General features: G+C 44.5%; 1 protein-coding gene across 1 annotated transcript in view; it reads left to right on the top strand.

Moving 5' to 3' along the window:
- The window catches only part of LOC124798723, a 198,071-nt gene that overhangs the window by 115,961 nt on the left and 56,808 nt on the right, over window positions 1-25,302 (top strand). Inside the window, exon 3 of the mRNA XM_047262247.1 lies at window positions 16,645-16,910. Coding sequence (XP_047118203.1) covers window positions 16,645-16,910 — 266 coding nt within the window. The remainder of the gene's footprint in view (window positions 1-16,644; window positions 16,911-25,302) is intronic.

Here is a 25,302-nt window from a genome sequence, read left to right as displayed (position 1 = left end):
AGCCCGCCCGCTTGGCCGTGAGGTCTAACGCCCGGCTTTCCGGGCCGGAAGGAGCGCCTGCTCCCCGGCACGAATCCGCCCGGCGGACTTGTGTCGAGGTCCGGTGAACCGGCCAGTCTGTGGATAGTTTTAGGCGGTTTTCCATCTGCGTCGGCCAATGCGGGCTGGTTCCCCTTATTCCGCCTCAGTTACACTATGACTGCGATTGTTGCGAAAACAAGTTCTCCACGTACGCGTACACCACCATTACTCTACCACGCAAACATAGGGGTTACACAGGTGTGAGACGTTCCCTGGAGGGCCCACCGAGGGCCGAACCTCACAGTAACCCTGGGTTCGGTGTGGGGCGGCGGAGAGGTGAAGCGGACTGCGGTAGTCGTCGTGGGGTTGTGGACCACTGCGGCTGCGGCGGGGACGGAGCCTCTCCGTCGTTTCTAGGTCCCCGGCTAACATACAATACAATGTGCAAGACTATGGACTGATGACCTCAGCAGTTTGGTCCCATTGAAATTCACACACATTTGAACATTTTTTCCAAACGTATATTCACAGAAATTTCTTCTCCAAATTAAGGCTTCTGTTTGATACTAGTAGGCTTCTCTTGGCCAGATGTACCCATTTTGCTGGTGTTAGTCCACTTTTGATGTCCTCCTTTCTCCATCCGCCATTAGTTATTTTGCTGCCTAGGTAGCAGAATTCCTTGACTTCATCTACTTCATCTACACACTTCATCAATCCTGGTGTTAAGTTGCTGGATGTTCTCATTTCTGCTACTTCTCATTACTTTCGTCTTTCTTCGATGTACTCTCAGTCCTAATTCCCTATGAAAGGGTAGACACAAACGGCACTCTCGTAGGAAAACCACTCATCTGTCTGTTGGCAGACGACGTCTTGAAACACGAACCACTTCGGCCACTTAGGTTATGGAAACACCCACCAAATGAGCTCCAACAATCTGCCCACATTAGAATTCATTTAATTCCGTCATAATGCACTGACAGTTACTCAGAACACTGTCCTGCCAACGACAAACACTTGCAACGTATTGTGACTTTGCACAACTTCCAGGCTTTGTTAGCATCTGCATTTACATTCAGGCATGCATTTCTTACTGTGTTCCCATAGTTTTCTCCAACATTTAAATGCCGCATTCAGAAAGCGATCGCCCGAAAATTTGAGAAGATAATTTGTCAAGTAATTATTTTAAGAAATATAAAGTGACGAATACCTTGTAAATTTGACAAAGTGTGATATTCCTGGCTGTGGCCGCCAGTATTTTATCTTGCTAGAAGCTCGCCTTGATGCAGCTTGATACACGTGAAGTAGCGTGTGGTACAAAAATGGAGTGAGGCACAAGCGACAGATGTACCAGTCCCGTGGGAGAGTCCGCCAACTGTACTGAACTTGCTTCTAATTGGTCGGCACGTTCGGGTGCTAGGCGCCAAAACGCCCAACTTCTATTATTAGTTATTTATATACTTTTCATTGTATTTAAGCCGGTTTTTAGTATGACAGTCTCTCATGGTTACCCTACGAGTCCATCGTTTTTGTTTATTAAATTTCACTAGTTTTGAGAAACATAAGAGTAACGATATTGCAACCGAAGTGCTTCGGACACCTTCGGGTCGCTTTGGCGCTCCTGGGTGAAGAAATACTTCGGCTGCACTAGTCACTCTGTTTTTGCATTCTGGAGGCCAGGACCCGTACCTCTCTTTCGGGCATTCTGGATGGTCGGACACGTGTCAGTATTTTTCGTTACTTAGATGTGAATATGTAATAGTCACTCTGTTTCGGGTGTTTTTCAGAGCCAGACATGTTGTACTCTATATCGGGCGTGACTTAGTTGTGAATATGCAATACTCACTCTGTCTAATGCGTACCGGAGAGCCGTACATGTGCATCATATTTCGGAAGTTGGGTGGGAAAGTTACCATACTACTAAGAAAGCTGTGTCGAGTGTTGTAAAAGATAGTGTAAATGTGTGAATATTCGAATAATAACGAAACATGATACATTAATGAGAAGTATCGTCTACCATCATGGTCAGTACTATAGATCTTGCCCTCTGTGGATACAGAGACTAACTTGGGCAAGTGGCATCCCGCAAAAAGCACAATCACTGGCTCGAATTGACACCGTAGCATCCTCCACCGAAGAAGCTCCCACGACCGACGAGCTGTCTTCCGCTCTGAGGACACAACTTTAGAAGACGACAGGTTGGTGGAAAGAACGGTCAGAGACTCTTATTCAATCTCTCCAGCTTCAGGATCTGACTTCCAAAGGGACACACAATTTATAAAACTCATAATTTACACGATATAAAATCGAAGTGTGCGCTCACCGTTATCAGCAGTTCACAAAGCACTACGACTTCCAAAGCAGGTGTGAAGACGATGGCTATGTGAGCTAGTACAGGTGGCGAAAGCAGTTTCTTTCAGTTATTTCCTGCTAAGTTTACTCTTATACCGGGTGTCCCTCCTATGGAGTCGGCGGGCTCATTTTCTCTGGTATTTCGACAGATATTCGCAGTTTCGTTTTTGCAAAGTGTAGCTGTAGCTGGTAAGTTTCCTTTAATTTACGTCTATGGTCACAATCTTTTCTGTTTAACAGATTACCGGTTTCGGTCTTCAATGACCATCATCAGATCTGTCTCATAAAACCAAAGTCCTAATGCACTGCCATAGTGGCTGCAGTGCATTAGGACTTTGGTTTTATGAGACAGATCTGATGATGGTCATTGAAGACCGAAACCGGTAATCTGTTAAACAGAAAAGATTGTGACCATAGACGTAAATTAAAGGAAACTTATTACATATACGGGTCACTGTTTTTCGCGACGATGTCGCAGCTTGTGAAGCTGCAGCTGGTGTCAGTCCAAACCAATACTATACTCATCACGTCTTTTATGAGACGCCCAGTGGTGATGGGCGTTACGAACGAAAGATTTTAAAGCGGAATTTCACATGTCCATTCGATAGAACGTCCCCTAATTAGTCTAGTGCGATATTCGATTTATCAATATGTATTAACAGAGACAGCGAATACGAAGAATAATCAAACACTCCAGCAGCAACCGAGCAGCGTTGCTGCATGGTAGCAGTAGTCAGTGCAGACTGGGACTGTACTGTCACTGCTGCAGTACTGGCTATTCTCTGTGTTTTACTCTCCCTGTTAATACATATTGATAAAATGAATACAGCACTCGACTAATCGAGGACCGCTATATCCTAAGTACACGTATAATCCCACTTTAAATATAATTTTGTTTGCAACAGGATACAGACAGCCGTTTTCTGTCTACACTGGGCGTTGCATGAAACACGTGATGAATACTACTTGTCTGGGTTCACTCCACCTACTCATTTCAAAAACGAAATTGCACTCATCTGCCAAAGCACCAGAAAAGTTGGGGAGGGGGAGGGGGCAATGACCATAATTCTCCGAACGTTTTCAACTTCGGAGGTATCCGGTGACATTGCTGGCCAAGGAAGGGTTTGGCAAGCACGAAGAAAAGCAGTAAAATCTCTTGTCGTGTTCGGGCGGGCATTGTCTTGCTGAGATGAGCCCAGGATGACTTGCCAGGAATGGTAACGAAACGGGACGTAGAATATCGCCGCCATTACGTTGTGTTGTATAAGTGCCACGGATGACAACCAAAGAGGTCTTGCTATGAAAAGAAATGGCATCCCCGAACATGACTCCTGGCTGTCAGTCCGTACAGTTTGGTAACCCACTGCTGTCCAGGGCGTCTCCAGATGCGTCTTCAGAGGTCATCGGGGCTCTGTTCGAAGCGAGACTCATCACTGAAGACAATTCAGCTCCAGTCAATGAGATCCAGGCCAAAGACGTGGTTGGACACACCCCAGATAGCAGGGCGAAACCAAGCTGACTGTTGCCTGCCATAAGGCCTGATAACCGGGAATTATGGTTTTAGTTACCATAGCATTCCATAGCAGGACCCCACTGGTTGTCATCTACAGCATCCTTACAGCACAGCGGTACGTCGACAATATTCTGCGCCCTGTTTTGTTAACCATCTTGGCGTGTTATCCTTGGCTTACGTTTCAGAAAGATAATGGCACCTGCACACAGCGAGAATTTCTACTGATTGTCTTCGTGCTTGCCGAAGCCTCCATTCGCCAACAGTGTAGCTGTATATACCTTCAGCTGACAACGTCCGAAGAATTATGGGCACGAACCTCCAACTAGCTTGGGATTTTGACTATCCAAAGCACCAATTGGACAGAATTTGGCACGAAATCCCTCAGGGGGACATTCAACAACTCTATCAATCAATGCCCAGCCGAATAACTGCCTTGTTCCAGCCTTATAAAAGGAAACAAACGGTAAAAATCTAATGATTTAACTGAGAGTATGTTCGTGATTTCATAACTACTTTCTTACACTCTGGTGCATTCAATTTCCCCGAAAGTAATTGTACTTCACACGACCTGTTATCCGCCTGGACTGCTCGTGCAGGACAAATAGTAATAATTTCATTAATATACTTACCAAGCTCTTCTACTGATAGAACTAGGTGCGTTTCCCGTTGTTCAGGTACAAGTAATACTTCATTAACCGAGAATTTAATCCATCTGTCAATAACTCTCCATCCAACTGCATATGAGTGAATCGTATAACATTAAAGGTAGTGACTGGGTATTGTACGTTAATATATATACGTGCTTTATCGGAGTAAAATTTAAATGCGGAAACATGATAGTAAAATGCTTCGCTGCTCTGATTTAGGGAAACAACATAATGCAGACCTGCGGTAAATTCCCTTTCTGCTTGCAGTAATCTTTGCCGAAATATTTTTTGTGTTAACAGCGTAGTGCTTAATAGTTTATGCGGAACATGGTGGACAGATTCTTGAATTTTTTCCAATTCTTTTATAGCGTCTCTTGAACTGTTTTCTAATTTTCTCATCAACCTAAATATCCCTACTCTGCTGTTAATGTTTTCATAGGTTCTGATATCTGCATTATACATAAATCCTTATTTGTGGTGATCTTTGTGTAATTAGCATATTACTGTAACTCAGTTGTTATTTTATGCATCATTTTACTTATATTTACCAATCCTTGCTCTGTACCTGTAATTTGCGCCTTATTTCAATCAACTTTTGTTTCTGTATGTCGTGCTATTTCTTGCACTTGGCCTATTGTACTAAACAAACTTGAAATATCATTATTATCTCCAATGCCATACAACGGTTTTTATTAGTTTATCACCCGCGTTCAGCCATTCTCTCTCCCTCTGCGCCAAAAATGTGGGATTGTACCTGTTACTTGATGCATCTGCTCTCCCAGCTTATCATAGAGAAACTTAAGTCCATGTTACTCACTCCAGGCATCCCCTACCGTATTCCCCATTTTGCTTCCTTTGACACTTCTAAGAACGTATCTTCCAAACTTCTCACATCGTTACTTACCTCCCAGATGTTAAAGGTCAGTCTCAACGACCATACGTCATTCGTGAGGACCACATACGGCTTCTGCGCGAACAAAACCCCATTCAGCATAGTCTGGATGACAAATCCTTCTGCTCCGAAGAGGAGCAAGATCATAACATTCGCTAAACTCAATCTAAGCATCATCAGCAACATCACCTTGAGGAAATAATTCACATGTACTTCCTCCCTCCTTAGAACAAAGTGGGAATACAACAAAAAATACCTCTATTTTCTTAAATACACTACATACGTCAATGAAAACAAAGAAAAAATCCTACTATTACCCATTTATCTCTTACATCTCCGACTATGTATTTCTAGATCTCAACCCGTGTGGCCTATTCTGCTGTATTTCTCTGCTCTTTTGCTTCTGAGTTTCAGTACACGGCAATTCCGCTGGCACTTGAGGAAAGGAATCTATGGCCCCTTGAAAAAATTTAATTGTACTGATATGTGCAACTGAAGTTCGTCCAGCAATTGTAACTTTACATGTACAGGCGACTTTACCTCGACGACATGGTATGGAGCTTGAAACTTCGTCAAAAACTTTTTTGTCCAACCATTTGGAATTTAAGGGTTCGCAAGTAAGACCTATTCGCAAGTAAGACCTATTCGATACTGTGATAAATTCCTTTTACTTAACCCCACATGCTCTTGACGTTCTAGCGCTTTCTAGTTGACCTATTTTATCTTTTGCCAGACATCCTTTAGAGTGTTTGCAAATATCTTAATGTATTCACCTTCTCTTCCCAACTTTCGTTGAATTGCAATCAAACGGATATGGCATTTTACGTCCATATACAACCTTGTAAGGTGATAACGCTGTTCCTGTGTGAGTCTTTGAATTATAGGCACTAACTACAAAACCTAAATATACAGCACAGTCTAGGTGTTAACAATTCGCTTAATGGCTTAGGATCTTTGATATAATCTTATGAACTCTTTTCGTGTGACCATTTGCCTATCGGTGGAGTGGGATCTTACATAATTTCTTTCAGTAAGTGACACAACTGCTTAATGAGATCAGACTTGAAATTTGTCCCTTGGTCCATAATAATCTTTTGTGGTAGCCCAAATTTAAATATCCAAAGATTTACCGTATTGAAACTTCCTGGCAGATTAAAACTGTGTGCCCGACCGAGACTCGAACTCGGGACCCTTGCCTTTCGCGGGCAAGTGCTCTACCATCTGAGCTACCGAAGTACGACTCACGCCCGGTACTCACAGCTTTACTTCTGCCAGTATCTCGTCTCCTACCTTCCAAACTTTACAGAAGCTCTCCTGCGAACCTTGCAGAACTAGCACTCATGAAAGAAAGGATATAGCGGAGACATGGCTTAGCCACAGCCTGGTGGATGTTTCCAGAATGAGATTTTCACTCTGCAGCGGAGTGTGCGCTGATATGAAACTTCCTGGCAGATTAAAACTGTGTGCCCGACCGAGACTCGAACTCGGGACCTTTGCCTTTTAATCTGCCAGGAAGTTTCATATCAGCGCACACTCCGCTGCAGAGTGAAAATCTCATTCTGGAAACATTTACCGTATTGTAAGCTGCTGTGCCCATTTCTGATGCGGTGTTGCTACCATTACTAAAATGCCTCGAAAAGTGATCGATAATTGTTAACACATACTTGTTTCTGATTGACTCCTGCGAAACAGTTCCAAAATATCGGCTCATATCATTTGAAATGGGTAATCAGACTCCGGTTGTCTTTGTAATTGTATCTTTTGATGGCATAAATCAGGGTGTTGCACACACAGAATGGAGTTCTTGACATACTGTTGAACATCAGCGCATGTTGCTCTCTACCAGAACCTTTCTGCTTCTCTTTTATCTATTGTTCACTTACCCCCATGACAAAACAACATACGATCGTGTGTCTGCTGAAATGCGTCTGTCTGCACAGCTGCTGCAACAACACGTGGTTCACACTTGGTTGATCTACACAGTATTCCATATTATATGATAAACCGTGGCTGTTCGCAATACAGCCTGCATAAGTGCAAAAGGTGGACCAACGTGGGACTGACTTGCTCAACTTGTGAAGCTGTTTCTCTTGAATAAATCGTCCAGTTTTTTCTGAAATTAAAATCATGTGTATGTCTGTACATCTGCATCACATCTACTAATTTCTGTCCCATTCCAATAATTCTTTGGTGGTGTGCCTTTAATGTGTTAGAATGTTGTTGACGACTCTATGATAAACCGAGAAATAGCAGCTCTGTCTTTCTATCTCTGATTTCAGATTCTCTCTGGTTTTAACTTTGTAAGGACGTGTGTATGCAAACAGTGGTAAGTGCCAAAAACAAGGCTGTTAATAGTAGTAATGTGTGTGGTGTTCGTGGCAAAAAATGCCTTTCAGGGACGACTTGTACAAATTTGAGGATGACGTAGATAACTTCGACTCAGATAAAGATCCTCAGTATGTTCCTGAACGTGAATGTGCTTCAGAAGTTTTTGCCGATCAGGTAAATGTGAATAACGCTTTAAGCAAGTAAAGAACGTTAAACTGCCAGCTTTAGCACTGGTTGCTAAAATTGATGTGACTGTGTGAGGGAAGAAATGTTATCGCCCATCCTTAACATTGTGCTTAATCATAGATTAAGCTTTGAGTTTATTAATGTCATTATTTCAAACCTTGCTAACGCACATCTGAGTATCATAAATGAAACAGTCCAAAACTATTAAATTTGTATTTTTGACTGGTTTCACAGTAATACTTCGTTAACTCGCCCAGCAAGTAAGCAATGTTCAGTCAATGGAAATTGATGTTAAATGCACTCAGTTTCAAATAGCCAGTGTTAAGCACTCATTGATGTATTTTTCAGAATAAAATTTTTGATAGAATTTACAATTTTAAAAATATGTCGATACGCTTAAAATGTCTGATAACAAGACGTGTCTTATTTATGTGTATTTATTAAACTATACTGCGCATTTTGTCAAAACAAACAACTTCCCCCTTGAGATTTCTTACAGTCAAGGTTTTCATGTCAGTGCAGGGCTTTCCCTTTCTGTCTTACCTTACTCATCTTCCTGTGGTTTACTGGTTCTAGCTGTGGACTCATGAACCATATCTGATTACTTACTGATAACAAGTATGTTCGGCCTGGGGATGTGCACCTTTACCAGGTTGGAATGTTAGCAGTCACGTCGTAAACCAGTCCACGTGTGCACGATCTCACAGTGTCTACTGAAAGGTGTCCTATGTTAAACTTAGTTGTAATTTCTAGAATTCATTATTATTTGCGAGACATTTGGTTCTTGTGTTACTTTATTCTCCGAAAGTCAGCTGTGAAATTTGGAAAATGATATATTTAAAACTACAAGGTGTCTGACTATTATAGGTACAAACGAAAAAGGGCGTGTAGATGACAATGAAACAAGCAAATAATCCCAATAAACACAGCTCCGGAAACGAATGGTTTCTCTGATACCACTTATACACAAGTGCCAGTGCTACAGTACTGTTAACGTCTAATGCTACGGTTGGATGACGTTCCTTTCAGTGGAAGAAAGCGTATGTCATACAAGCATGATGGCGCACTAACACGCTTTCAAGTGGCTGTTCGGGAATACATAGCAGCTCCCCCATCTAGAAGCAGTTGGACTTTTTTGTGTGGGGATCTTTAAAAGCTTTGGTGTATTTCAAAACTGTTGTGTCAATGAACCCTGGGATTGCATTGTGGATGGTTGTCCATTCATTTGGAATATGCCTGGAAATTTTGAACTTGTGGAACGTTTGTTGCAATGTTTTTGTCCTCAGACACATAGCTATGCTCATGCACTCAGTCATAATAGGTGATGTTGGGGAATCCATTTGATTACAGACCTAAGTTATTGAGATAAATTGCATGTTCTATTGTCCCCTACACCCCTTTCGCTTCTGCCTATAACATATAATGCTTCCCCTGAAACGTGTTTGGGGTGGGGGGGGGGGGCGGAGGTAGCGGGTGCTTCATGACCCGCATGACATCTCCACACCCGCTGGATCCATGTCAGTCTTCGAAATCTCTTCTCAACGCCATAGAAATAAGCATATAATTTCTATGACAAAAAAACGCACCTTGGAGGGATATCCGATTGGGACTAACCGATAGATGTGATATATACAGGGTGCATCAAAAAAATGTATGCACACTTTGAAGCGTCATAGAAAATTTATTCCACGTTCTACAATGTTAAATGTCTGGAAATGGAAAGCTTAAAGTCCAACTGGAAAAATAAATGTACTTTGCAAATGTGATTAATGTTCAAACTGGTGGTCTTCAGCATCAATACATTTCTGAGTGTGAGTAACCACTGATTCCATACATCGTACCAAAGTGTCCAATGAGATTTCTGCGCACCCCGCCTGAATCTCATTCCAAAGTGTGTCCAGGTTACGTGGTTTACGTTTGTACACCTCATCTTTTACTGTGCCCCATAAGAAGAAATCCAGCGGCGTGAGGTCTGGAGAGCGTGTTGGAAACTCGATTGGTCCCCTGCATCCTATCCACTGGCCTGGCACATTGCGATCCAGGTTTGCTCGTACGTCCCTATGATAGTGCGGTGGGGCGCCATCTTGTTGGAAATAAAACTCATCATTACCGTATAATGCACGAATGACAGGGAATATGGAGTCAGCAAGCATTGTTAGGTACGTTTCTGCAGTAACAGTACCTTCAAAGCGGAAAGGCCCAATGAGTCCCCTTGCAGACAAACCACACCACACATTTACACCAGGCAAATTCACAGCCTTTTCAATTGTAATGTGAGGATTATCTTCAGCGCAGTACACACAATTGTGCCTATTGACAGTTCCATTGAGTTTAAATTGGGCTTCATCCTACCAAATTATGCTACCCATAAATCCCAGTTCACGTCTCACCATCTCCTGAACCCATTCACAAAATTCTAACCTTAGATCTGGATCGTCTTCACTTAGCTGTTGCACCAGCCTTGGAATGTACACACGAAACTTGCCTTTCTTCAGAATGCATAGCACACTACTAGCACTTACATTACTCTCACGTGCCACTTGTGTTGAAGATTTTTGAGGCGAACGCTGAAACAGTTCCAAGACCGCAGTTGTGGAATCATCACTTGTAGTTGTACGAGGTCGCCCTGATCGACCTTTATGCACATCACACACTGTTCCATGAATTTCGAATTTGCCTCTAGACGTGTAATTGTTAACCTTGAAGGTGGTTCTGTACCATACTCACTTCTCCACTGTCTTCAAACCGCAGCTACATTCTCAAACTTCCAGTACCACTTAATTATCCGCTTCCGCGCTTCAAAGCTCCAACACACGTCCACCATGTTGCAGTTACTTCCTTGCCACTGCTGCCACCTGTTGAAGAAACATGATATTAATTTCTCACAGATTTTAACCTTGTAGAACGGGAAATAAATTGTCTATGGCAGTTCAAAGTGTGTGTACATTTTTTTGACGCACCCTGTATATGCACAGACAAACAAATAATTACAGTTTCAGAAAAATTGGATGATTTTCTCAAGAGAAAGAGCTGCACAAGTTGAGCAAGTCAATGATGCGTTGGCCCACTTCTAGCTCTTATGCAAGCAGTTATTCGGCTTGGCACTGATTGACAGAGTTGTGGGACGTATTCCTGAGGGATATTGTGTCCAATTGGCTAGCTAGATCGTCAAAATTCCGAGCTGGTTGGAAGGCCCTGCTTCAAACGTTCTTATCTAGGGAGAGATGCGGTGGCCTTGCTGGCCACAGTAGGGTTTGAGTAGTACGAAGACAAGCAGTAGAAACTCTCGCTGTAATATAAACCCAGGATGCTCTGCCATGAAGGGAAAAAAGGGGCATAGAATATCGTCGACATACGGTTGTGCCGCGGCTGACAACCAAAGCGATCCTGATATGAAAAGAAATAGCAGCACAGACTACCGCCGCGCGGGGTGGCCATATGGTCAAGGGCGCCTTGCCACGGTTCATGGGGCTCTCTCCGTCGGAGGTTGAGTTCCCCCTCTGGCATGTGTGTGTGTGTGTGTGTGTGTGTGTGTGTGTGTGTGTGTGTGTGTGTGTGTGTTGTCCTTAGCGTAAGCTAGTTTCAGTGAGATTAAGTAGTGTGTAAGCCTATGGACCCATGACCTCATCAGTCTGGTCCCATAGTCCTTACCACAAATTTCCAAATTTCTTAGGAGTGAATTATTGTCGTCAATAATTTACAAATTAACATTGTAACACACTTTTTTATAAATTGCAGTATACCGTTTCAGTGTAATGCAGCACTGAAAATTTTTTCAGAAACACATTACCTTTATCTTTAAATGTCAATAACGTATCAACGATACAAACCTTCAAGGTAAAATATGATAACCAAAACCGGAGTTTTAACATAGCACCGTAATGAATGATCTCGTAGTTTCTGGAGCCAAAAGTTGTCGGTTTGCATCCCGTTAAATGCAATTTTTTCATGTTAGCGTTATTAACACATTCTGTTAGTTTCTTATGAATGTAATACAAGTATGTTCAGTAATGTTGGCTGTTGGCTGTTATTTACATTCAGTCTTATCTGAGAACAAAGGATGGAATAAATATTTAGCAATTTCTGAGTATGTGGTTAGGCAGGAACCTAGGAGGACAGCTTAAATTGCTGCGAGTGAATCGGGAAGCAATAACATTCATATTCTTCCTCGTCACAAAGTCGATAGCCGACCATGCGGTCGTCGATATACGCGTGACGTCAAAATGACGTCATGTTTGCGGGAATTATTGTGGAACGACGCGGCTATTTCAGTGTCCGCTCTTCAGCGCTCCGCTATGATTGCTCCATGGAGTTCTTTCTGGTTGTCAGTCCGTACGGTTTGTGGACTTACAGACTGGTATCTCAGTGCTGCCCAGGGCGTCTCCAGAAACGTTTTCGCTGGTCACTGGGGTTCATTTCGAAGTAGGATTCAACTCAGTTAATGGGGTTCCAGGCAGAAGGTGGCCGACACCACTTGCAAGAGGGCTTGTTGGTGTACAGTCGGTGCAGGGGGAGCCATGAGCTCAGACCCCATTCTGTGAGTCGCCTATAAATGGTCTCTGTCGTCACTGAAGCACTAGCTGCACACCGGATCGACGATAATGGTGAGTCTGGAAGTAGAAATGCCTTTCTGACGATTGGTCAGGCCTCTCGTTTTGTCGTCTCTCTAGATCTCTCTTGACGCTGTGTTCGGCCGTGGTTCGCTCATTCCTGCCAACATCGTCGATGGTGGCATCGCTGCTGTTCAAATGTCCAGCGATCCGCCAATTACTCCAAATGGCTGGCTTCTTTGAGTCCACCTACACGTCCTCTCTCGGATGCTGATATCTATGTTGGGAGCAACATACTAACGAACTACTAAAGCGCCTAAACAAGTCTGTGTTTGCAATGCTAATGATGTCAGACATAGGAAATATAAATATAAAAAACTGGCATATTTTGCTTATTTTCACTCCATTATGTCATATGGTATATTTTGGGGTAACTCCACAAACAGAGAATTTTTAGAGTACAGAAGCGTATAATATGAGTAATGGGTAGTGTAAATCCAAGAACATCATGTCGAAACCTATTCAAAGAACTGGGCATATTAACCACAGCTTCTCAGTATATTTATTCCTTAATTTAGTTTGTTGTAAGTAATACATCTCTTTTTCCAACTAACTGCTTAGTACACAGAATCAATACCAGGACTAAGAACAATATACATAAAGATTTAAAATCACTTACTCTTGCCCACAAAGGAGTCCAGTATTCAGCAACGCATATTTTCAATAAGTTACCAGCAACCGTTAAGAGTTTAGTTTCAGACAAGGCACAATTTAAACACAATTTAAAAGAATTTTTGGTGGCCAACTCCTTCTGTTCTATCCATGAGTTTCTCAACAGGTGCAGTAGACCATTTTAATGAAAATTTATTATACTTTAATTTTTGACAATACTTGGTTGTAAAAGCCAAGTAACTACCTACTGTGTGAATGATGGATGTATGGAAAGCAGATGTAAGTCTTAAGTCTGTAAATAGTGGAAGTTTAATTTTAAATCTTGTACATAATCGTCTTATCTGAGGATCACTGAAATGAATAATTTACTTTAATTTTTGACAATACTTGGTTGTAATAGCCAAGAAACTAGCAAATGTCTGAATGATGGATTTAATGAAAGCAGATGTAAGTATTAAACCTGTAAATATTAGGAGTTTAAATTTAATTCATGTACATAACTTTACTGTTTATTGACTGAGGATCATTAAAATTAATGAAACTCAAGTTTTTATAATTAAATTTTTGTAATGTGTTTATCTGACATGTTCCACACCCAGGAGGATTCCCTCTCTTATGGGTCTATGGAGTGAATACTTAATCTAATCTAACCTAATCTCTAATCTATGTGTACTGCTCCCGCGCCTGTCTACGAGGCATGCGTACTGACCAACTGGATACTCAAAACGAAATTCTCAAAAACCTTATGCCCCGGTCTCGACATGTTCCCTGTTTGATATCCTCGCCAGCTGCACGCTGAAATTGCTCTGCAGCACCACACATTCGACCGTCGCCCGCCATTGTTCATAATTTTGTATTTCCTGACGATATCTGCTTGAATATTGATTTATGACAAATTTTCATGACTTCTTAGTTGTGCATCGTTGTTTTTGTCTTAGAGTCTACTTTCTAGAGAGTATTCTGGGTTGTATGGCCGTGCTCCTGGCGACGTTGAGATTTTTCAGATTGAATCCGTAGACGTCCAGCGCAGGTCTAGACGAAACGCCAGGAAGAGAACAGTTTCTTGAACCAGGGTCTTACGACTTGGAAGACTCTGCAGCAACTAAGAAATCCGTTCGTCAAAGTCTTCATTGTATAGTTAGTATACAGGGTGGTCCATTGATAGTGACCGGGCCAAATATCTCACGAAATAAGCGTCAAACGAAAAAACTACGAAGAACGAAACTTGTCTAGCTTGAAGGGGGAAACCAGATGGCGCTATGGTTGGCCCGATAGATGGCGCTCCCATAGGTCAAACGGATATCAACTGCGTTTTTTTAAAAATATTCGTGTAGTACGTAAAGAAATATGAATGTTTTAGTTGGACCACTTTTTTCGCTTTGTGATAGATGGCGCCGTAATAGTCACAAACATATGGCTCACAATTTTAGACGAACAGTAGGTAACAGGTAGGTTTTTAAATTAAAATAAATGACGTAGGTACGTTTCAACATTTTATTTCGGTTGTTCAAATGTGATACATGTACCTTTGTTAACTTATCATTCCTGAGAACGCATGCTGTTACAGCGTGATTACCTGTAAGTACCACATTAATGCAATAAGTGTTCAAAATGATGTCCGTCAACCTCAATGCATTTGGCAATACGTGTAACGACATTCCTCTCAACAGCGAGTAGTTCGCCTTCCGTAATGTTCGCACATGCATTGACAATGCGCTGACGCATGTTGTCAGACGTTGTCGGTGGATCACGGTAGCAAATATCCTTCAACTTTCCCCACAGAAAGAAATCCGGGGACGTCAGATCCGGTGAACGTGCGGGCCATGATTCGACGACCGCGGGCTATGTGCCGGACATCCATCATGTTGGAAGTACATCGGCATTCCGTCATGCAGTGAAACATCTTGTAGTAACATCGGTAGAACATTATGTAGGAAATCAGCGTACATTGCACCATTTAGATTGCTATCGATAAAATAGGGGCCTGATGTTCCACTTGTGGCAGCCATCGTGGATTTTCCGTTGCCCAATAGTGCATATAATGCCGGTTTACGTTACTGCTGTTAGTGAATGACGCTTCGTCACTAAATAGAACGCGTGCAAAAAATCTGTTATCGTCTCGTAATTTCGCTTGTGCTCAGTGGCAGAACTGCACACGACATTCAATTCCTGGTGCATAGAAATATGATACGGGTGCAATCGATGTTGATGTAGCATTCTCAACACCGACGTTTTTGAGATTCCCGATTCGCCCGCAATTTGTCTGCTACTGATGTGCGGATTAGCCGAGACGGCAGCTAAAACAGCTACTTGGGAATCATCATTTGTTGCAGGTCGTGGTTGACGTTTCACATGTGGCTGAACACTTTCTGTTTCCTTAAATGACGTAACTATCCGCCGAACGGTCCGGACACTTGGATGATGTCGTCCAGGATACCGAGCAGCATACATAGCACACGCCCGTTCGGCATTTTGATCACAATAGCCATACATCAACACGATATCGACCTTTTCCGCAATTGGTAAACGGTCCATTTTAACACGGGTAATGTATCACGAAGCAAATACCGTCCGCATTGGCGGAATGTTACGTGATACCACGTACTTATACGTTTGTGACTATTACAGCACCATCTATTACAAAGCGAAAAAAGTGGTCCAACGAAAACATTCATATTTCTTTACATACTACACGAATATGTAATAAAAATTGTGGGTTCCTATTTTAAAAAAACGCAGTTGATATCCGTTTGACCTATGGCAGCGCCATCTAGCGGGCGAACCATAGACATCTGGTTTCCCCCTTCAAGCTAGACGAGTTTCGTTCTTTGTAGTTTTTTCGTTTGATGCTTATTTCGTGAGATATTTGGCCCGGTCACTATCAGTGGACCACCCCCGTATAGTTCCAATATCTTAAGTGGTGTCATAATTCTGGAGCTTTAAAACCTTAAAATTACTTGCCTAACTCATACAATTTGCGACATTGTTCTCTGTAAGTTATCGAAAACCATTTCTCGATATGTTTACTCGTTCTGGAAATATCTGAGGTTGCCCGTCTTTTCTACATCACTCTGTACAAACATACTGTTTGGGCCGTAAATAATATATTTCTATTTCCTAGCGGTAATGTTTCAAAAACGTGCAACCTGTGTAGCACCTCCTACGCAAAATACATTAAACATTACAGTGATTTCTTTTTTAATACAACTTCTTCTGTCACCCTCTTCTGGGTAGGCACCACAGCTTTGACAAATTTCAAGAAAGCCATCGTCCCAACAGGATGTATTTTACAATTGTTCTTTCTTAAGCATTAGTAGTGCGTGGCTCATTTCCAAGTGGAATGTAGATACATCATCCTCGTCAAACACGATTGTCGAAGTGCACAATCTCGCGATGGATAACCTCAAAACACGTATGCACACGGCTGTTTACGGTAACGCCACATGCGTACTAGTGAAGTCACCAGAATTTTGTCTTTGGTTTCAGGTACGACCACGTGACAGCTACAAGCCCGGCACCCGCAGCAAGGTCGCTGCCCCGTAACGTGTATTATCAGACGGCCCTGTCCCGCTGCACCGTGTGCCCAGCACTATCAGCGACGCACCTCGGAGAAAGCTGTCCCGCCACAGGCCGCTCCACAAGTTCGTACACCCTCTGTCGACACTGCCACGTGCCCCGGGCGGGAAGCAACACGCGCCAGCAGCAACGCACAGGTCTCACACTGCAGGAAGTTGCAGACTGGCTGGCTGAAGGTAGGGCCGGCAAAAGAGCAAATATCGGCAGTGACATTGCTTTCAACGACGTGTAGCGTTAATCTTCATGTACGTCAGTGGCGTGTTCTGAAAACGTTGGCCGGTCAGGGTGGCCGAGCGGTTCTAGACGCTACAGTCTGGAGCCGCGCGACCGCTATGGTCGCAGGTTCGAGTCCTGCCTCGGGCATGGATGTGTGTGACGTCTTTAGATTTAAGTAGTTCTAAGTCTAGGGGACTGATGACCTCAGATGTTTGAGTCCCATAGTGCTCAGAGCCATTTGAACCATTTGATAAGGAGAGACATATTCTATCCTCTTCTAGCTACGCCAAGTGAAGAAGGTATAATGGAAGTGTGGTCTGAAATTCACATTGAACATGATATTCCTTCTCTACCAAGTAAACGTTAGGTTGAACCAGAATAAACTCACGAGTGGCGAGATGTAGAAACTCTACCAGTATCCTTTCTTATACTAGTTATTTATTTTCAGTGACGAAGCAAACGCTATGTAGGGTCACAGGATACTTATTCCATCTTTTATTTGAGCTTCTGTATGCCGATAAAATTGGTTCTGAACTGGGAATGCAACTCAGACCGCTCTTAACGCGGAATTTGATCCCTTCGTGACAAGACAGCTCGACTACAATTTGTTGTTTGTTCAAAACTGCAGATTCCTCAACATCTCCACATATTGGGCGTGAATGGGTTTGAATCCTGGCCGGGCACTAAGGTTTTCACTATGTATTATCAAGCTCTAGCATGAGAACACCTATCTGCTGGTGGAAAATTATTTTGATTTTTAATGCATTTTCATTCGTTGTCAACACTAACGATATCTGACTTTTTAACTCCCAGCGAGACATATAACTATATGCGAGATCACTGTAAGTTCAAGGGTGTTATTCCGAGCTGCTGGTGGAGAAAAATTCGGTAGCTGACGTCTGTTTGTATGTAGTCAACAACGATATGTGTGGGGTTCGATTCCCAGTCAGCACTGAACTCTTCGTCATATTATTTCTAGTTGAAACATGCTCACATGTCGCTGCTGGTGTAACAAACCCATATTTAACGTTCGTTTTCTTTAGAATATAACAACGATAGGTGCCGGGTGGAGTCCTGGGAAGGAAAAAATTAATGTTTCGTCTCGTCAGTTCAGTTAAAACATCTAGCTACTGCCGAGAAAATCCAATATATCACAGTTGATTGTGCTTCGATATCAATCCGATTAGGTTCTGGGTTCGAATCCCTGTCCAACACAAAGCTTTACCTCACGGCATTTCAAGTAAGTTAGTTGTGAAGAAGCAATATTTAACATCTCTGGTAGTTCGTTAACAGGGACAATAGATGCTGGGTAGGAATTCACCCACGTTAAAAATTTTTACGTTATGTAATTTAAAGTTGATATTTGCTAACTGATACTGTCTAAAATCGAGGTATATTACTCTCTTTATGTCTAGTCAGGAATGACTGTTAGTTTCCGTCAGTCACGAAATCTTCATCTGCAAGACCTGGGTTTGAATCCATATGCAGAACGAGACGGTTAGTCGTGTCATTTGAAGTTCATACATATTCGCAACTAGCTGTCGTGAATAACTTAAATTTTTAATGTCATTTTTTGTTAAATAACAAGTACGGTATGTTACTTTGAAGAGGAAATTATGAATACGACGAACTTCCTACGTGCATTACCTATCTGACGTCATAATGAGAGTGGTAACATTTCAGGTATGTCATTTATTGCAATAAATGTGAGCTTACAAGCCTTAAGGACAGTCTTATCTGTGATAAGGCGTTCCCTGATATTTCTAGTATCGTGGTATTACTTTACATCTTGAGTTATTGCGATACAAAGCAGTGTTTTCCAGTGGTGACTTGTTGGAACCATTTTCGATAGTCAAACGACTGTCAAACACTATGCAGTTGAATCTACTATTGTCGCTGATAGCACACGTTGTTGACATACCTACCTTACCTCCGAGCAAATGGACTCGCCCGTCCCACGTCACCGGCGTGCGCACAATCGAGGGAAACACAGCCACTTGTGAGTGAGCGGTCTAACGTAACGGTGCCACTAAGTTTTCGAAACAGGAACAACGGAGTTGGATCGAGATTGAATGTACCAGAGGTCGTACAGCATGACAGTGTCATCAAGGTCTTCAAGAGGAGTGCGGGGTATCAGCATTGCCGTACAGAACAGTGGCACGTTGGGTAAAAGCCTTCAACGAAGGTCGGCAAACTTTGGCAGACATGCATCGGGCAGGTCGTCCTAGCGTCTCTGAAGAAGAAGTGCATGCTGTTGCCGCATTAGTGATTTTTTTAAATTTTTTTTTATAAATAGTGGGTGGTGTGGACTGAAGAGATCATCCTTGATGACTTATTCTTCTAGGATGGGATGTAAGGATAAAAGGAAAACACTTTATTTATTACACATTCAGTTAGGCTTGGGCACGCAATGGGTCCTTTAGCCTGCTGTCTTTGGTGATGTCTATCTCCTGTGGAGGGTGAAATGTGTCAAGGCTGTTATGTGTGACTGCTTCCTCGTGTTATGACAGATTGCCTATGGGGGGTGAAACGTTATTGACTTCGGTACTCTATACTTGTGCCATCTTGCAGGGTTTACCGTTCCTACCGATTCTAATTGTCGAACTTCGTCCCTAAGGGCATCGATCTTGTCAAAAACTCGTAGAGCCTTGTCATGGACCTTCTCTTGTATAGTGGTCTCGTGGAGTGCGGTGCGGATGTCGACGTTTCTTGTCCACCATGGAGCTCCTGTGATCCATCGATAGCAAATGTTTTGCAGCGCTTGGAGTTTGTTGTAGGTGGAGACGCAAGTAGTTCCCCACGAGGTGGAGCCATACAACATTGTGGGTTCCACCGTTGCCTTATACAATTGGAGTTCAGTGTTAGGGTTGAGATCCTTACTCTTCAGGAACGGAATCAATGACCTGGCCATCTTCTGGGCTGCCGTCTTCTTGTCGTCAATATGCTGCGTAAAGATTAATTTTTTGTCAAGGTAGACACCGAGATACTTCACTCCCGGCGACCATGGGATAAATTGGTCAGCTATTTGGAGCCTGTAGTTCAGAACTGGTTTCCTCCGTGTGAACAGAACGGCTGCCGTCTTCGTCGGGTTGATCGTTATCTTATTTTGCAGCGCCCAGCGTTCCATTACAGCAAGTTGCCGTTGCATCCTAGCGATTAGCTGGTCCAAGTGTCGTCCAGTTGTCAGAAAAGCCGTATCGTCCGCATAAAAACTCGCCGTAACAAGGGGGACTGTTGGGATGTCATTTATATATAAGTTGAAAAGCAGAGGCGAAATGACAGAGCCCTGCGGAATTCCTGCGGAGATCAGTTTCATTTCGGAGTTTTGGTCGTCGACTCGGACATACAGTTTCCTGTCCTGCAGAAAGCTGTCTATGAGTCTAATGTAACAATCCGCAATAGGGGTAGTACGATGCAGTTTGACGATAAGGTTGGGCCGCCACACCTTATCGTAAGCTTTTTCGATGTCAAGGAAGACACCAATCGTGAAGTGCTGCTTGTTGTATCCTTCTTGTATCCGTTCGGTGATCCGTAAAAGTTGAAGTTCGGCAGATAACTTGTCCTTGAAACCGAATTGTTCGGGTCGTATAACATCATGCGCTGTAAGCGTGTCATGGAGCCTCTTCAACAGCACTCTCTCGAGCACCTTGCCAAGGGTCGGCAAGAGGCTAATTGGCCGGTAACTGTCGGGTTCTGCTGGGACTTTACCTGGCTTGGGTACTGGTACTACTCGAGCCGTCTTCCATGCCGTAGGAAAATATCCCTGCAGAAGACAGCTGTTGAGAATTCGGGTAAGGAGCACAGTTGGCTTCCTGGGCAACTGTTTCAAATCGGTGTTGCTTATGGAGTCGTTGCCCGGCGCATTATTCCGAGTCTTCCGGATAATTTTACGGATCTCTGCTGGTGTGGTGAGTTGTGGGCGGCTCTGCACAGGCGCAGCACGAAAAGCAGTCCATTCTGCTGTAACGACGGCTTCCTGTTCTTGCAGGCGGACGTCGTTCACGGGGGTCGCTGGTGTAGACATCTGTTCTTGGTAAATCGTAGCATACAGCTCCGCCTGGGCGAGTTCGTCATAGAGGAGGCCATCTGGTCCTCTGATGGCTCGTTTAGGTGGCCGCTGGTGTCGTATGTTCTTGACTACCTGCCATTCGTTCTTGGTTCGAAGTAAGAACTCATCCATCTTATCTTCCCAGACCTGCTGTCGCCACTCGGCCACTCTCCTGTGCAGTTCTCGTGTTAAGACGCGTGTTTCCCGTCCATCGATCGGGTTTCTATAGCGGAGCCAACGTTGCCTACTCCTGTTTCTCTGTGTCTTCAGTTCTTGGAGTAGAGGCGGGAACTCATCGAAAGCTACTATAGGGTAGACCGTGTGAGTAGTTGCCCTCCGTTTGGCTGCCTTTATCTTCTGCGTCAAAGTTTGTACCGCGATGTCGATGGCTTCCGGTGTTGAAACGTCCTGCGTCGGGCAGATATTGTTGTCAAGATATGTCCGAAATTGACCCCAGTTCAGAGTTTGTGAGGTTGGGGGCGGAAGAGTGGCCGTTGCGTGTTCCACTCTGCTGATAACAGGTCGGTGGTCAGACGAAAAATCGTCGACGGTGCGGAGCTGGAGGTTCGTCTCAATATTTTTGATGATAGCAATATCTAGGACGTCTGCTTCTTGCCGATCGACCTAAGGAATCCGTGTCGGCTCTCGTGGGCCATGGACTGTGATGCCCAGTTCTTCTTCCATGGCAATCAAAGTTCGTCCACGAGGGTTCGTACGCCGGGAATTCCACGCGACGTGCTTGCTGTTGAGGTCACCTCCGAGGAATATTTTGTCAAAATTGGTGAAGATACTCCTTAGGTCGTCTGGCACCAGGTTTTTACCGGGGCTGTTGTACGCCGCAATGAAAGTGATGTTGCCTGTCTGCTGTTGCCTCCAGATGTTGGAGGTGTGGCAGTGTTTCATGATGGTGCCGCAGTTCCCTTTTAAGCAGAACTGCGGTCCCTCCACCTCGTTGGCCTTGTCTGTCCGTTCTATAGACGTACATGTTACGAAATCTGAGCTCAGTTGTTGGACGAAGGTGCGTCTCCGATACAAGTGCGATGTCGATTTTGTGACGTTGTAAAAATTCAGTGAATTCTGTTTTCTTGTGTTTCAGTCCGTTGGCGTTCCATATACAGATTTTCAGGTTTCTCGTGGTCCCAGGGCGATCCATCTTAAGGTGTTCCAAAGGCCGTCAATACACTTTCGATTAAAGAAAGTATCCCCACTAGTTGTTGCTGCACGGCGGTGAGAAGTTTCGCGACATCAGAGAGCGCTGGAGCTATAGATTCCATCAAATGAGCTGGTGAGACGTAGGTTTCCGGTTCCGGTCGGCATGGTGATGCTGCGTGGGCGTATGAGTAATGCTGGCGGTGCTGTCGAGGTGGAAGTGCGTCAGGAGGAGGCTGTGTTACTGGCTGCCGTGTCGCTTCCGGCTGTTCTTGTGGCGGTTGCTGACGATGGGGCGGAGGGTGTGGCGTCAGGTTGGAGTTCCGTATTACACGAGTCCTCCGTTGAGAGGGCTGCGGGGAAGACCGTTGTCTGTATTTCCTGAGAAGTTCCTGGTACTTCTGGCAGCCACGCCATGTGGCAGGATGGTCCTTTTCACAGTTAGCACATTTCGGCGGAGCCCCTCGGGGATGAGTACAGGCTGAAGATCGGTGTTGCCCTCCACAGCGAACGCAGCGAGCAGGTAAGCTGCAATAATTAGCCGTATGTTCGAATCGCTGGCAGTGGCGACATTGGACAGGTCCTTCCTGTCTGTTGTAGGTTTCAATAACGACTTTAGTATATAGAAGGTATTTGATGTCGTAAATCTTGTAGTTTTCCTTTTGGGCTGGCAACGTGACACAGTAAGCATCTTGAGGTCGTAATTCCTTCGTGTTGTCGTCTCGATTTTGAAACTGGTGGACGTTGATGACAGAAAAACCCTTCTCTATCAGTGCGTCTTTCAGTTCTTCCTCCGTAACTTCGGCAGGTAGACGTTTGACAACCACTTTGAGGTCCTTGTCCTCTGCGGCCTGATGTGTAAAAAAGTGGATGTCATTCGACACAAAGAAATTTATGGCCCGCCGTTGATCTTCATAGGAGTCAAAATGATATTTGATCCTGTCTCGTTGGTAGATGGCCTTAAGACTGCCGTCAATATTCGCTTTCAGCGCCTTGTTGAGTTCGATGTAGTTCTTGGTATGGTAAATAGTAACTGGCGGGACTTTGCGTAGTAAGTTCCGGCCAGAGCCATCTGTCCCCTCTTTATCTGCTTCGAGATTGACGTCACTCGTCTGGTCCATACGTTCTGGAGCATCCGTAGTATCTTCCGTCGCAATAGCCGCATAACGGTTGGAAGTTTTCAGTTCTTCTGGACGTTGTCGCTTCCGAGAGTTGTTCTGCTTAGGAGAAGCGTTGAGTCGTTTTCTTTGGCGAACTAGTGTAAAATCGCCCTCTCCGTCGGTGGGCTGCATGGTCCAAACTTCTTCAGAGGAGACTCCCTCCATTTCGTCGGCGCCTTCCGGTGGAGAAAATTGTTCCACGTCGCCTACTTGTTCTTCAGGCTGTGAAGGAGGAACTGTACTAGTCCGGTTGTCGTATACTTCCTGACTGTGCAGAATCATGTGCTGTATTTCACGTCTTAGTTCCCGTTGTTGCCGATCGTTCTGCGTGAGCTGATGTCGCTCGTCATAGTGGTTTTACGTATGTTGTCCTCCGCTCTGCATTCGCATAGCGCTCGTCGTGGTCCTGTCCTCATTATGTTGCCTGTCAGAATCCGTTGCCGTTGCAGGGGTCGTCGCCGTTGTATCCGCCCTGTGGGGAGCGGCCGCCGGGACGGCCGGCGGGGCAGGCAACACCGACCGGCCAGCGGCCAGCGGCGGCCCCGGCGCGACCCAGCCGGCTGGCTCGGACGCGCGCGTTCCGTTGTCCGCACTCTTCGGCATCGCGCGCTCAACTGCCGCATTAGTGAACAGTGGTAGACGCCATACGATTCGTGAGCTCACCCACGAAACCGGATTAGCGCATACGACAGTGCTTCGCATCCTGAAGGAACGCCTGGGCATGCGAAAAACTGCATCACGATGGGTTCCGCATGACTTGACGGAAATGCGGAAATGGATGCGTTACGACGCTGCTCAGACGCACTTGGAGCGCTATGAGCGCGAAGGAGAGTCTTTCTTACGCCGTATCGTAACGCTGGATGAGACATGGGCCACATCGTACGAGCCAAAACTGAAACGCCAATCCAACAAATGGCGTCATTATGGGTCGCCGCGAAAGTCGAAAGTGCGTCAGAGCCCCAGTATGGTGAAAGACGGCAGACCGTCAATGCTCAGTATTACTGTTCGGTTTTGGAGCAACACCTGCGACCAGCTTTGCGAAAAAAAGGCGACATTTTCTGTGCTACCCACCCATCATTTTGCACAACAATGTGCAGGCGCATACAGCGCAAGCTGTGGCTGCTCTGTTCGGTCGACGGGACTGGGAGGTACTGTACCATCCACCATACTCCCCGGACTTAAGATGAAGGAACCACTTCATGGCATTCGCTTCAGAACTGTCCCAGAGATTCTACAGGCAGTAGACCGCTCCACTCGCACCATCAACAGAACCGGCTCTGGGAACGGTATACTACGTCTTCCACATCGCTGGCAACGGGTTCTACACAACGTTGGTGACTGCTTTGAAAGGCAGTAACAGGAGCAAGCATGTAACTCTTTTGTATCGCTTGTGAATAAATAGTCGCCACTATTTAAGTTCCAACCCTAGTATTTAACAGAACGTGAATTGCGTTCGTGGCGAATACGCCCGCTATGTACATGTATGTCTAAGTTTCGCAAGCCGCATTGCTAGGCGTGGCGGAGGGTACATGAGTGCGATAGCCCTCCGTGTAAGACTCGACGGCAACAAGATAGGGAGGAAGTTTAGGGCCGTCGACGATATGTCGTTATGGACGGAACACTAGCTCAGATTGGGGGAAGGATGAGAAAGGAAACTGACTGCATCCTTTTCAAACGAATCATTCCGGCATTTGTCTTAATCGGTTTAGGAAAACAACGAAAAACCGTGATCTGTATGGTGGGACGTGAATTTGAATAGCTGTCCTTAACAATATGAGCCCAGTGTGCTCACTAACTGGGGGGGAGAGGGTGGCGGGGCTTCTACCTTCCCCTTCACCTTCATCGGCGTCGGCTTCTCCTGCCATGTAAAAATTTTTAAAAGTAATATTTGGCTACGTTATTTAGGACTTTTGGTTGTTGAGCTAAAAATTTGCTGAAAAGAAAATCCGTCATACGCACGGAAGTCTTTCCACCTATGTCGACTTGGTTTGGCAA

Source organism: Schistocerca piceifrons, chromosome 5 (assembly GCF_021461385.2).
Source record: "Schistocerca piceifrons isolate TAMUIC-IGC-003096 chromosome 5, iqSchPice1.1, whole genome shotgun sequence".
Lineage (NCBI taxonomy): Eukaryota > Metazoa > Arthropoda > Insecta > Orthoptera > Acrididae > Schistocerca > Schistocerca piceifrons.
Note: the sequence above shows the minus strand (reverse complement) of the source record. Positions and strands in the feature narration are given on the sequence as shown.